The sequence below is a fragment of the Osmerus eperlanus genome, chromosome 26, assembly GCF_963692335.1.
Source record: "Osmerus eperlanus chromosome 26, fOsmEpe2.1, whole genome shotgun sequence".
NCBI classification, from domain to species: domain Eukaryota; kingdom Metazoa; phylum Chordata; class Actinopteri; order Osmeriformes; family Osmeridae; genus Osmerus; species Osmerus eperlanus.
The window spans coordinates 3,765,811-3,780,117 of NC_085043.1; the positions used below are offsets into that span (position 1 = coordinate 3,765,811).

Genomic DNA, 14,307 nt, shown 5'->3' on the forward strand with positions numbered 1-14,307 from the left:
GATAAAGCTTCATGTGACATTTGTCAAAAAACAATACGCCATTGTGGCAATACCACAAACATGACAAAGCATCAAAAAGTTAAACACCCTAAAGAGCACAACAAAGTACAGTTGACGCGAGCAGAGGAGGCAACACAGACACGTAATGTCTATTACGGTTTATTCAATATTAATAACGATGACTTTCAGAAAGCATTATAAAATTACTAAGATAAAAATATTTCATAGAAGTATCGGTATCGATATCGATGATACTGGTCTTGAAAGTACTTGGTATCGGATCGAAAAGAAAATTATTGGTATCGCCCATCCGTACTTGCCAGGACGAGGCAACAGCCGAACAAGGCTTTAGCTTATGTTATATCTGCGTTCATGTATGTAATAGGAGTACAATTTGATTTGAAACCATTACATTTAATTTTAGTCTGTGAAATAATTTAAAATCTGCACACAATACAGTTTGAACATTAAAAATTTGAATAAAAAATTAATAAATTCATTCTATTTGAGCTGGCACTAATTTCTCTCCAACCTCTCATTTAGAAAAGCACATTTTAAGAAGTAGTTTGTGAAATTGTAGGAAGATTTTACATTTAGTCATTTTAGCAGACGCTCTTATCCAGAGCGACTTACAGTAAGTACAGGGACATTCCCCCCGAGGCAAGTAGGGTGAAGTGCCTTGCCCAAGGACACAACGTCATTTGACACGGCCGGGAATCAAACTGGCAACCTTCAGATTACTAGCCTGATTCCCTAACCGCTCAGCCACCTGACTCCCATCCTCGTAATTTACGGTATAGTGGGCGGAGAAAGGCGCTGATTACCCGATGAACTGCAGGTTTGGTAAATTCAACGTAAACTGAAGTATCACAGCATGCACTTTCTGCGGGTTGTCCATAGTGCTGATAAAGCTACGTTTGCAAATGTACGTACATGAGGTCCAGAGACTAATTGCATCTTATTAACCATTGTCCTCTACACAGGTCAGTATGTAATATCTTCCAAAGGTATCTTGCCACTCACATAAGGGTTCCTGTTCAGTAATGATAGTCTATGTACATGGAGCTGGTAAGTGGTTCTGAGTGGCTCATTTGGGTAGTTTCTCTAAAGCAGGGCCACTACAGTCTCAGAATCTAAAGATGTTATTAAAGCTGTATATGTTGGTAAAATCCTTCCAAAATAAATGTATATATTGATCCTGTGTGGTTTCACAAAAAATGCTCTTCGTTTTGTAGACTGAAGCAGGAATTGGAGGAACTGGAGTTTGGTGGTTCTGCAACCTCCACTCAAGATATCATATCAGATGAAACACCAGAAGAGGACATCAAGACGACATTTACAAAAGTGAGTCCCCACTCTATCTTACTCCCAAGGCCAACAGGCCACATAACTGTACATACACATACATCGGACCATTTAAACTTGTGCACACACACACATAGTATAATATACAACAACAGCTCTTGAAGAAAAACAAAACACGCTCTAAAATATGGACCAATAAGAAAACACAGCCGCTGATTGGGCTCCGCTAAAATTGCTATGGGCAGTGTTGCAAAGTCGTCAACGAAGCCAGCAAAAAGGAAGTGAGGTAATATCTCAGAAAATCTTTCATACATTGACACCAAACTTGGTACAGGGACCCAGGATCCTGTTCTTAAGTGGTCCACAAAAGGTTGTGTCATTTGACCTCTATGCAATAAGCAAAATTATGTTTTGGCCTATAACTGTTGATTTTTTTGCCTTAAGAGATTCCTTTGTGTCGTGATATCTTTATTTTAAATAAGTATGCATACTTATTATTTATGAAGATGGCATAGATTAAAAAGCATACATTTCTTGCTGCTCGTTTACACTTCAAAATACTGAGTGAAGTGTAGAATGAAACAGGGTTTTGTTGTCATTTCCCTTAGTGCAAGAGGGAATGGTGATAGGCTATATTGCAGCCTCACATAGTTGAAACAGTTGCATCAAAACGAAGAAATTGGGCAATCCTGTGTGAGAAACAGTAAATGAAAACCAAGAAAGTATTTAGCTAACTGGCTAGTATGGGCTAACTTGCTACCACAGCTGGGTAGATCCGTTACTGTATTTCTGTGAACTACACTAATAGGATAGGTAGGCCAAGTATAGCTACTACAGCCTAGTAGTAGTATTGTATTTCTACCACGTTTCCTGCGATAATACCAGCCTGGGCTGTGTTTTTTGTCAGCTGTAGAAATATGCAGGTAGCAAAATGGTGTTCACTTACATTACATTACATTTATTCATTTATCAGACGCTTTTATCCAAAGCGACTTCCAAGAGAGAGCTTTACAAAAGTGCATAGGTCACTGATCATAACGAGATAGCCCCAAAACATTGCGAGTAGCTAAACATGAAGCATACATTGTGAAAAGCAAATAAGTGCCAATGGGAAGAACCATAAGAGCATGTAGTTAAACAAGTTACAAATTAAACAACATGAACCTCAAAAGTGCAAGAGTGTACCTGTAGAAAAAGCAAGCAACAATAATATAATATAATTCACAGCGAGTACAAGAAGCTAAATCAGTTACAACTAACCAACAAGAGCAACAAGTCTCTCAATAAGAGTCATTGGGAAGTCTCTCAATAAGAGTCATTGGGAAACTAACATTAGGTCCAGCAAATCATTCCTAAGTACCGTTGTACTCGCGGAACAAGTGCGTCTTGAGCCTTTTCTTGAATGTGGGGAGACAGTCAGTGTCTCTGATGGAGGTGGGGAGTTGATTCCACCATTGGGGGGCCAGACAGGAGAAGAGCTTGTGTTGGGACCGGGCGCTCTTGAGCGGTGGGACCACCAGACGGTTGTCAGAAGAAGACCGTAGGTGGCAGGTGGGAGTGTAAGGCTGGAGGAAAGACTTGATGCAGTCGGGTGCAGTCCCGTTCACCGCTCGGAAGGTCAGTACCAGGGTCTTGAATCTGATACGGGCCGTGATGGGAAGCCAGTGGAGGGATATGAGGAAAGGGGTAACATGGGAGTGTCTGGGTAGATTAAAGACCAGGCGGGCTGCTGCGTTCTGAATCCTCTGGAGAGGGCGGGTTGCGCATGCTGGGAGACTGGCGAGCAGCACAGGACAAGTGCTTGGACGGAATGCTCGGACAGGTATCTCCTGATCTTCCGGATGTTGTAGAGGGTGAATCTACACGAACGGGAGACCGCAGCAATGTGGGCTGTGAGGGAGAGCTTGGCATCCATGGTCACCCCGAGGTTCCTGGCAGAGGATGAAGGGGTCACCGTCGCAGATCCCAGGGTGATTGAGAGATCATGGGAGATGGAGGGTTTGGCCAGGATGATGAGGAGTTCTGTTTTGGCGAGGTTCAGCTGGAGGTAGTGCTTGGTCATCCAGGCGGAGATGTCTGTGAGGCAGGCCTCAAGAGGTGAGATCCCCGGATCAGTCGGGGGGAACGACAGGTACAGCTGCGTGTAGTCAGCATAGCAGTGGTAGGAGAAGCCATGGGAGGTGGGAGAAAAACATGTCAACAATCTATAATGACGCCGTAACATGCCACGATATTATCACTAATTATATTAGGCTATAATTACGTTTGTCATGCCATGAGTATAATGGCATGCTAAAATGGGGTGCTAGTTTACCCATTTCGGATTGGTTTCAAACTTAGCAAAATTCAGGAACAATTATTCAATAAAAGCTAGTAGTATGAGCCAGGTTCGAGAATCAAAAAAAAAGTTATTGGGGGAGATAGTTTTAGATATGTTGACTGGAGTTAATACAATAAAAACGACCGGACGAGTCGGGTAGCAAATCGGAAATGCAATACCACCTACATCCACCAGGCCGTTGCCTCCGGCCGAAGGGCGAGGGGTGGAGGACAGCACAGATGGGGAAAGTGTGTGGGGAGAGTTCAGAGTTCACCTACACACTTCCTTTAGTAAAGTGTCTCCTCACTTTCATAAAGTTGCTCTGTGTCTCTGTTCGGTGGTGATAGGTGTGGTGTGAGAGAGAGGGAGAGAGTGAGAGAGAGGGAGAACCAGTGTGTATGTGTGTGTGTCAAGAGTTTACATTTTTTAATATGCAAGAAAAGGAAAACAGTACAAGACCCCCCACAAAAATAACAGATTGTGTCACATTTTTACAACAATATGTGGCACGGGGCGGTTGTCGGCCAACTAAAAAAAAGCTTTGTTTTTACAGACTGTGAAAGTGCAGATTGTAAGCTTTCAAATGATGTGTCAAACATTAAAATCTGAAAATAGTTATCTGAGTGTTGGTAAACCTGGACAGCTCTAGCCCAGATATTCGGCTTTAAAGATTTTAGACCTTTTCACGCCTTAAGAGAGTTGTGATTGTTTCGTGTTAATCATGAATTTTTGCCGACGTACAAAAGTGTATTGTAATTACATTATTCAGAAACAAAATTGTGCGAGCATGATAATAAAAAATAAATGTATCCCTTTTTTCTCCCACTCTTTGTAGGCACCAGCTAGTTCCATGAAAGGTAGGACATCTTCAGTATCCCTTATTAATATTTGTTTATTTTCATGTAGGTCATGTACAATTGCTCTCTACCCATTAAATGTTATCTGCCTCTTTTCATTACTTGTTGCTGTAGGTGTGGTCTTAAACTTCAATAGGTAGAGCAAGGGCAAACATTTTAATGTAGGTTCCTTATTTATTCTGGGGCTATTGATTTATGCAGTTATGACCACTCACAAGTATTACTTTAAGTCTATAGCATATTAAGAAGCATAATTTTTTATGAGTTATATCAATTCAACTGTAAAACCAAAGGACTTGTGTTAAGTTATTTCAGTGTTATTGTATACTCAAATGCTTTATCTGTATAGACTCCAAAGGTCTTTGAAAGGTAACAGTTGAAAAGGTTTTGCCTTCTATTCCATACATTTATTATGGACTTAAATTGTAGCCTGTCATTCTTAATTGTCAGTTATTTTTGTAATCAAGGCAACTCTTGCACAAAACACTATCTGATAAATGTTTTTGGATCTATGGTATTTTATGTTTACTACATTCTATAATTTCTAAAGCTTGTTGATGCTTGTCAGGAATTTCATATAAATATATGTATATATCTCAAAACATTCTGGCTTGAAAATCCAATCGTGATATGTCGGGTAATTTTATTTTGGCAGTTAGCCATGGCCCAATTTATTATAAAGGATGTTACAGACGTTGTGGGTGAGACTGCAGTTGGTCTAATTGCTTTCAATCAAATCAACAACGTCCCCTTTTGACTGGACCGTGTCACAAATGTGATACGCACTTAGATCTTAGGCCATATCCCAATACTCTGTCTTACCCCTAGCCCTTAGTTTTGTGCATTCACGTGAGAGTAAGTGGTGTCCCAATACTCTTTTTGAGCGAGGGGTAGGGCTAAGACAGGAAAGGGGTACACACCCCTTAAAACCAAGTGAAAACGGGAACTTACTTGAAACCTTGCAACAATGGCGACCAGATCAGTCCGATAAATGTAATATTTTCGTCTTAAATAATTGATTTAAAAATTACGACAGTCTTGTTTTGTGCTATACACAGTCCTGTACATATATATTTGCAACCATGTTCTTAATTGAAACGTTAAAAAAAATCACTAGTTTGCTACGCTAACGTTACATTGCTAATTTGCACAAGTGCCGCATTTCTCTGACTAGCATTTGTCTACAGTTTTAACTAAAACCATCCATTAGCAGCGAATTTCGTTTGATATCAGTGCATAACACCACTTGCTTTGGAGACATCGATATAAGTAACCGTAACCAAGTGGTCTCATTTCATAGGGCTATGTAGCCCTTACCCCTCAGTTTCGAGACACAAGGGCTAGGGGTAAACTAAGGGCTAGGGTTAAGGGGCAGTGTTGGGAGTAACACAAGTGTTACAGTAGTCAGACTACTTTTGTTACGTACAAAGTAACGTAACACATTAGTTACTTAATTGAATGAATCCGTTACTAGTTCCTTGTTCAAAAAAGTAACTTGTTACTCAATTTCCCTCCATGCAAACTACGTAACATTTACGTTGCATTCTGTAGGCTATGTCAAGTAGAAAGTGGCGACAAAAAAAAGATGGTAGCGCCTGTTCCCGTTGCTAGGCCTCTGAACGTAGGCCTAGCTCTAGCGTTTTTAGGGTGGAAGTATTCCCATTATTTTGAGCTAGTCAGTGAAAATGACAGGAACATATCAGTAAAATGCAAGCTGTGCTGTGGGGAGAAGAACCTATCAACCGCGAGGAACACAACAGCTAATCTTAAAAAACATGTGGAGGGCAAACACAGCGCCATGAAATTGGTGGCTAAGGATACACGCGCTGAAAACGATAGCCAGGTCGGGACACCTGCGAAACAGCAAAAGTTAGAGGTATTTTCATCATCATCATCATCATCATCATCTAAGGTTGTCAACCAAGGAGAGTTAAACAAACTCGTAGCTGGTTATGTGGTGGAAGAGATGCTTCCAATCTCAAAAGTAGTCTCCTACTTTCAGAAAAATAATAAATAAAATCCCTATGGCACGTTCATGTCGTGGACTGTCCGACAGAAAAACATTTGCAAGCTACCTCGACAATGCATACTCAGTGATGGAAACGGAACTGAAAAAAACATTTGAAAAATTGGGGAATCAGGTGGCTGAGCGGTGAGGGAATCGGGCTAGTAATCCGAAGGTTGCCAGTTCGATTCCTGGTCATGCAAACTGACGTTGTGTCCTTGGGCAAGGCACTTCACCCTACTTGCCTCGGGGGAATGTCCCTGTACTTACTGTAAGTCGCTCTGGATAAGAGCGTCTGCTAAATGACAAAAAAAAAATTGGAATACGTGTCTACTACAGCAGACTTATGGACAGCACATAACAAAAGTTACATGGGAATGACAGCCCATTGGATCGATCCGCACACTATGCAACGTGGGAAAGCTGCTATTGCATGCAAGAGAATAAGAGGGAGACACACCTATGACATCATTGCTAATGAAATTGAACAAATTCACTCATCCTTTGGCTTAAATCCAAAAGTGACAGCCACCGTCAGGGCCGGCCCAAGGCATAAGCGAACTAAGCGGCTGCTTAGGGCCCCCGTGGCCACCAGAGGGCCCCCAAGAGCACATTAAACTAGAAAGGCATTTCCTGCAGAAAATTAGTTGGAATGCTGAAAGATTAAATTATTATTTTTTTATTGCTGAAAATACAGAAATTAGAAAAATACCCGCAAGCTGAAGTGAATTAAAAAAATGTGTGAGTCACACAAAAGAGGCAGTGTGGAAACTGAACTGCATCATCTAACAATGCTAAGAGCTTAATACAATGCGGGAGAAGCTGAAAGCTGAACTGTTAAACTGTAGAAGTAGTAGAAGTAGTATATTCGTTTTAGTAGCTGAAATTATAGTGCTCTTAGTCTTTTAATGAGACGAGTTGACTGAATAGCTCTGTCTTATGACTCCACTAATCAGCTAATACCAATCACCTGTGTAAGAGACTGAGTGGCGTGTCTGTGTGGTTGCCACGGTGATGGTGTAGCTATGAATGCTAACGCGCTGAGGGCGAGAGAATAACAGAAATGTACCTAGAATCCACACCTCAAACAAGTTAACCTAGACGCAAAACTATACGTCCAATCCAAAAAATAAGGATATTTTCCGAGACCCAAGACTTTGCCGAAACCAGAGATATCCTTTATATGTCTATGCGGTCAGAAATACGACTCTACCGGCAGTTTCAAAAACGTCTAACTTCTGCTTTCTCTGAGAAATGTGTCACCAGATTTGCATTGGTCTCTATGGGGCGAGTTGGACTTTGTCTCGCTTTCGTGGGGCTCTGAACAAATGTGTACGTCTGTTGGATTCCACAGACAACTGTCTACGACCAGCACAAAATTAGCTATCTATTGATCCAAAAATGAAGCATGAAGAGTGAAAATTGTGGCAATGCTGGCAAAATAGAAATGTTTTTTCAACGACATCCGAAGCTCCCCTCCACTCTATGCGTTTCAGTCTGCACTCTAGGCTTTCACGTACACACCCATGTAAATCTCAGAAACGGCTTGAAAAAGTCATGAAACATAATCAGTGATATTGAAAAAAGTTGAATAGATATCAAAAAGCTGAATAAAAAAATAGTTTAGGGTTTTGTCAACATTTTAAAGTTTAAATGGTGGCTCTAGCTGAAAGATTGAGGAAGAAGAAGGACTTGGAAGTTGAAGAAGTTTTAAGAAGTTTGAAAGGATTTGAAAAAAAAACTCCATTGGAAAACCAAATATTATTAATATTGATTTATATTAATTCAAGCATAAGAGGTACAAAGCTGAAAAGTCACAGCAGGAATGGCCTGAAACTGCTGAATTTTTTGATAGCTGAACGGTTTTAATAGCTAAAGATTTGAAGGTGCTGAAAGGTGTCACAGAAGAAATAGAATAAGAATATGAAGAAGTTGAATAAAGATTCAAAGAACAATACTTGGAATGCTGCTTCAGAATTCCAACAATTACAGTTTAATGTAATTTATTTTTAAAGCGACTCAGAGGGGCCCCCAAATCAATTGTGCTTAGGGCCCCATAAAGGCTTGGGCCGACCCTGGCCACCGTGACTGACAACAGCTCAAATTTCATAAAGGCATTTCAAATGTTCAAAACGGATTCGGGAGCACAGGAGGAAGAGGGACAAGATAACGAGATGGAGGAATCTGAAGTCAATTTTAAAGATTTACATCAGCTGCTCGTGGATACAGACACAGAGACCGAAAACCAAAACAATTTGCCCTCCCTCCACATCATAGGTGCGCCTCACACACTCTTATCTTAATATCCACCAACGATGTGGACAAGTGGTTGACAGCAAACGTGGATTCAAAAGCTGTATATAGAAGCGCTGTTGCAAAGTGCTTAGCCCTCTGGACCAAGGCCAGCCGCACCACAGTGGCATCCGAGTGTGTAGAGGAGGTCAGCTGTCATAAATTACTGGTCCCCACGTCTACGAGATGGAACTCGTTCCGTGATGCCCTGGCTAGGGTTACTGATATCCCCATCACAGGCTTAACCCTTGTGTTATCTTCGGGTCATTCTGACCCATCAGTCATTGTGACCCACCGTCGTATTACGACAACTTTACCGCATACAAAAACAAAGTGAGTAATTTTCTTTTAACCGTTGGGCTGTCTCAGACCCCCCACATTGCGAAGGTTAAAAGAAAATGCTATTTATTTGTTTTTGTATTGGGTACAATTGGGTAAACACAACAATGGTTCGTTGTGAACCTTTGGGTCATGTGACCCGAAGGCAGCACAAGGGTTAAACAGTCTCTGCGCCCAACTGAACATAAGGTGCATAACAGAGCGCGAATATACTTTTCTCAAAGAGTATTGCATGGTACTAAAACCGCTCTCTATGGCATTGGACATCCTTCAGGGAGAGGACAATTGTTTCTATGGCACTCTCATCCCAAAGCTGGAGATTCTGATGGATAAAACCATGGCACTGAAAGAAAAAAATCATTTACAGTAAATTAACCAATAAGTAAACCTGCATAATATTAAAATGGCATTTGAAACGTGTTTTGTCATATAGCAAATTTTTGGGGCGTTTTATTATCCAACTAATAGCATCTTGTCTTGTAATCTGCAGGCCATTAAAACACGGTTCTCATCAATACTGGACAGTACGGAAGACTTGCTGGCTGCAGTGACTCTTCCTAAATTTAAGCTGCGCTGGGTGAAAGAGGAGGGCAAAAAAGATCATATCAAGACCCTGCTTATTGCAGAGGTTCGCTCACTCTGCGCTGATCAAGACAGTGCGCGTCCACTGCCAGCGCAGAGCAGTGTGGCCACTGTTACGGGCACCACCGCCAGAAACAGTGAGAGAGATTTTTTTTATTTCGAGGTGGACACCACAGACAGTTTCACAGCGGACACAGAGGTCACAGACTATTTGAAGTCATCTCCAGAGATGCAATCACTTAACACGTTCCCCAGGATCAAGCAAATATGCTTGAAGTATAATACTTTAACTCCATCCAGTGCGCGTGTGGAGAGGCTTTTTAGCCTAGGGGGTCTCGTCCTTACTCCTAAGAGAAACAGACTCTCAGACAGACTGTACTATCCTCCAGGTGTTTCTTAACACATGTCGACAGCCAGCCTAACTCCTTTCATAAAGACGCGAAGTCAGGATGTAGCTTCCAAGCTCCAGGTTTTTTAATGAAACAGAGTAAAACTGAAAGTATACAAAAAATATGTTTTACAATTATGATATTCAATTACAATCCAATTTGACAGAATAAAGGTATAATAGTCTCTTGAGGTCTTCGGTGTCATTTTGTTGAAATAGCTTAGTATGCTAGCACATTTCATGGCAGCAGGAGAAGTGATATACAGATAATCAGAGAAATAACTGAAATTACTAAGAACTATCTTACAATTATAATTAACTGAAAGTATTTATGTATGGTACTTACAGACAATGCGTTCTAAGGAATTAACATAAATACAAGGATCGATATTGTTTTGGGATTAAGAGAGTAGTTTTGTTGTTTGTATTATCAACGTAAAAAAATAATTATTTCAGAGCCGGCTTCTGTTACCGTGGAAACAATAAACAATAACACGAGTCAGCTGTAGCTGCTGCAAATGACCAACGGAAAAAGGCTGAAATTCTAAAATGGCCACTAGATGGCGCTAAACTGCCAAGCCTATTCTCTATGCTTGCTAAGGGCAGAACACTCCCCGCCTGGCATCTGTAAAAGATGTCACATCAACATTAACTAGAGAGGGTACAATTTCTGGGGAAATTGTAGGGTGTGCTTGCTTGCGTCGGTTGCACAGGGGTCTGTATATTTTATATAAAAATGCATAGGGCCTACTTATTATTTATAAAGATTACATAGATTTAAAAGCATCTTTTTTTTGCTGCTTATTTACAACTCAAAATACGAGTGAAGTGTAGAATGAAATATGATGTCTTCTCATTTCCCCTGCAAGAGGCAGCCTCATAGCTGAATCAAAACGAATAAATTTGGCAGACCGGTGTAAAAATGGACCTAATCTCTATGACTTAAACGTCCTTTTAAGTTTTCCCTTCTCGTGATATTTTCAGGCATTTAGCCTACTCATATTGCATTCATTCATTAATAAAGAACCCCCTTTGAAGATTATTCTACGACGTTACCGGCAGAAGATAGACTCGCGATTCAAACAGTACCATCTGCTAACTGAAAATATGCCCCCAAAAACGTAAATAAGCTTGACATTTATTTAGTGGAAAATCGCTCATTCATAAAAAGTTCACTGGTAGCGATCATTGTCAGTAACAACGCAAAATGCGATATAGCCCTGTGTGGAGAAGCTGCCCCTGTAAATTCTACTACAGTACAGTACTAGACTACTGCTGTGTTCGTCTTGGTAGCGATTGCGTTGGTTGAATTCGATTTAACGTTCCGTTGTACGGTTTAGGCTGAAATTAATTATTTTCATGAACAGATTGACAAAGTTTAGGCTGTGGCAATGAAGTTCAGGTTAGTAGTCAGATAGTTTCACCTATTGAAAGACTTTTGGTTTAAGTAAGGGGAGTGCCGAACATGTTCTGTCGCCGTTTGACTTCCTACAGCTGTGTCGATGTTTTTGTAGTGTCTAGCGTAGGCTACAGCGTTGCAGTGAGCAACACTGGTTTGAAACCACAGGTAATGATAATTTCACCCACAAATCATTTACTTGTAATGTAATGTCATAATAAATCCTACAACGAAAATGTATTTGTGAGGAATGTTTATTTTAATGATTGAAAACAGATGCATCATAGACCACTGTAGTATGTGTTGCCCGGGTAACAGAGGCTAATGTCATGCTAATGCCTCAGTGAAATAGTAGACTACCGTTTCCGAAAGTAGATGTGGGCCTACTTCCTTAATAATATCAGCTAATATTGTACATTACATTTTACAATTGTGTTTCACATCACAAAGTAAAATAAGTAAATAGTTATCACCCTGGCCTCTTTGCTTGTGGCGTTTCTGCAGCTGCCTTGCAGTAAAGCTATAGTTAGCCTAGCTATCCCCCAAGTTAACAGATGCGAAACGAATGTTCTGCTACAGGTAGTCACGCGTGTTTTCGTGACGTTAGTGACGTAGTGACGTTAGTAACGTCAGTGACTGTGGCTAGCAAATTAGCCACCGTTAGCTTCACTTTTCGCCACAAAAACTTAACTTAAGCCCAAACCATGCAACGGAACGTAAATTCCAATAGAAGCAACGCAATCGCTACCAAGACGAACCTTTTGACACCGCCGTTGTGTATGTAGGCCAAATATTGACTGAGTTTTAGGGGGGTGAAAATAAACAATAATAAATATATATGTGAGAGAACAAAGGTTGTGCGCTCGCCGAAGGCTTGAGCACACCCAATTATAGAAAAGGATACGTTAGTCTTGCTTCCCCAACAGCAAGACAATTTCTGTCACAGGTCTAAAGAAGTTCTTAACTGTCCCGTCTTTGGTCACTTTTAACTCCACTTTGCGTACTTTCCCATCCTGACCAGGAGCGACAGCTGTGATGATTGCCATGGGCCAAGTGTTGCGAGCTGCTTGGGAATCCCGCAGCAGGACAAGGTCATTGACTTGAATGTTGCGTTGTTCCTCTTGCCACTTTCGACGAGGTTGCAGTGTTTGGAGGTATTCTGCTCTCCATCTGTTCCAGAATCTGTTTGCCATATGTTGCACCTGCATCCATTGTCGCTTGTAGAGGTCTTTTTCTACGAAGTCTACAGGAGGCGCCATTAGGCCCCCCTTTTGATTGAGTAAAGTAGATGGTGTTAAGAGAAAGGGAGAGTCTGGATCAGTTTGGACCGGGACAAGTGGTCTGGCATTCATTATGGCAGACACTTCGGCCATAAGCGTGCATATAACTTCATGTGAGAGAGCTGCTTTATTCTGCATCAGCATGGAGTCCAAGCTCTTAAGGCCGATATATGCTTCTGCGTTTTTCGAAAAACGGACACATGGGAACGCCCTCGTCTCCGTGGAACGCCCTCTACGAGCTCTCCGTCAGCCCTCGGAGAGCCCCGGAGAGCTCGACGTGCACCTACTGAATTTTCTAACTATCCGTCGTAATTTCGGAGAGCGACGGAGAGCTACGGAGACACCCTTGGCTGTGATTGGTCAGTATTAAGAACCGCTTGCGTCAGGGGCGGGGTTGCCATGATAAACAGGACGAACAGAATCCTTTGACCGCCATTGCTGTAAGTTTTTACAATTCATATTTCAGCTAAACAGTACATGTAAATCAGCATCTGAATTAAAATGTGACGAGAAATGGGCAGTGTAGTTGCTGAAAATGTGCGTATTTTATTGATGAAACGGCTAATTTGTAAATTTGCTCCGACTTCTCGATAACCTAGGTAAATAAACTCTCCACGACGACTTACAAAAAACCGTTGCGCCACCTACTCTTCTGGAGGTGAATTGTTTTCAGCACCCACAGCCTACGGAGAACCATAAACGAAGTCTATCCGTCCGTATCCGTGCGTATCCGTGCGCCCGCCCATCCGTAAACGGAGACGCAGAAGCATATTTCAGCCTTTACACGCCACTCCTATCATGCGCTCCCAAACTCCTCCCATGTGGGAGGCATGGGGAGGGTTGAACTGCCATGTGCAGCTTTCCTGGTTTATGTAGGGGGAGTGGGGGAGTCAGATGGCTGAGCGGTGAGGGAGTCGGGATAGTAATCTGAAGGTTGCCAGTTCGATTCCGGGCCGTGCCAAATGACGTTGTGTCCTTGGGCAAGGCACTTCACCCTACTTGCTTCGGGGGGAATGTCCCTGTACTTACTGTAAGTCGCTCTGGATAAGAGCGTCTGCTAAATGACTAAATGTAAATGTAGCTTTGGATGTTTGGCTCTTTCATCACTTCATTGAATCCTAGCCCCTTGCTGGCCCCAACAAAATTTGTGCCACAGTCAGAGCGGAGTGTCTTTGCTTGACCCCGGATGGCGAAAAACCTCTAGATAGCGTTAATGCAGCTTGAGCTGTCCATGGACTCAATGATTTCGATATGAACAGCACGGACGCTCATGCAGGTGTATAATATGGCCCCGCGTTTGCTCTGGGCCTGTCCTCCTCTGGTTCTGCGAGCCGTTATGTTCCATGGCCCAAAGACATCCAATCCGACATGAGTGAATGGAGGTGACACGCAGAGTCGTTCTTTAGGCAAATCTGCCATCTTCTGCTCCTCTACACTGCCACGGAGCTTCCTGCAAGTGATGCACTTGTGTAATACCTTACTAATGCACCTTTTCCCTCCTAGTAGCCACAGTCCTGCCTCACGTATGGCTCCTTCAGTG

General features: G+C 41.9%; 1 protein-coding gene and 1 long non-coding RNA gene across 4 annotated transcripts in view; one reads left to right on the forward strand and one right to left on the reverse strand.

Annotated features, from left to right (window-relative positions):
- Window positions 1-14,307, reverse strand: part of LOC134012989 (uncharacterized) — a 354,410-nt gene that overhangs the window by 270,822 nt on the left and 69,281 nt on the right. The gene's annotated exons all lie outside the window — the stretch shown is intronic.
- Window positions 1-14,307, forward strand: part of palm1a (paralemmin 1a) — a 159,858-nt gene that overhangs the window by 69,925 nt on the left and 75,626 nt on the right. For all 3 annotated transcript variants that reach the window (XM_062452683.1, XM_062452682.1, XM_062452684.1), the window contains exons 5-6: window positions 1,236-1,344; window positions 4,461-4,482. In XM_062452683.1, the coding sequence (XP_062308667.1) occupies window positions 1,236-1,344; window positions 4,461-4,482 (131 nt within the window). The remainder of the gene's footprint in view (window positions 1-1,235; window positions 1,345-4,460; window positions 4,483-14,307) is intronic.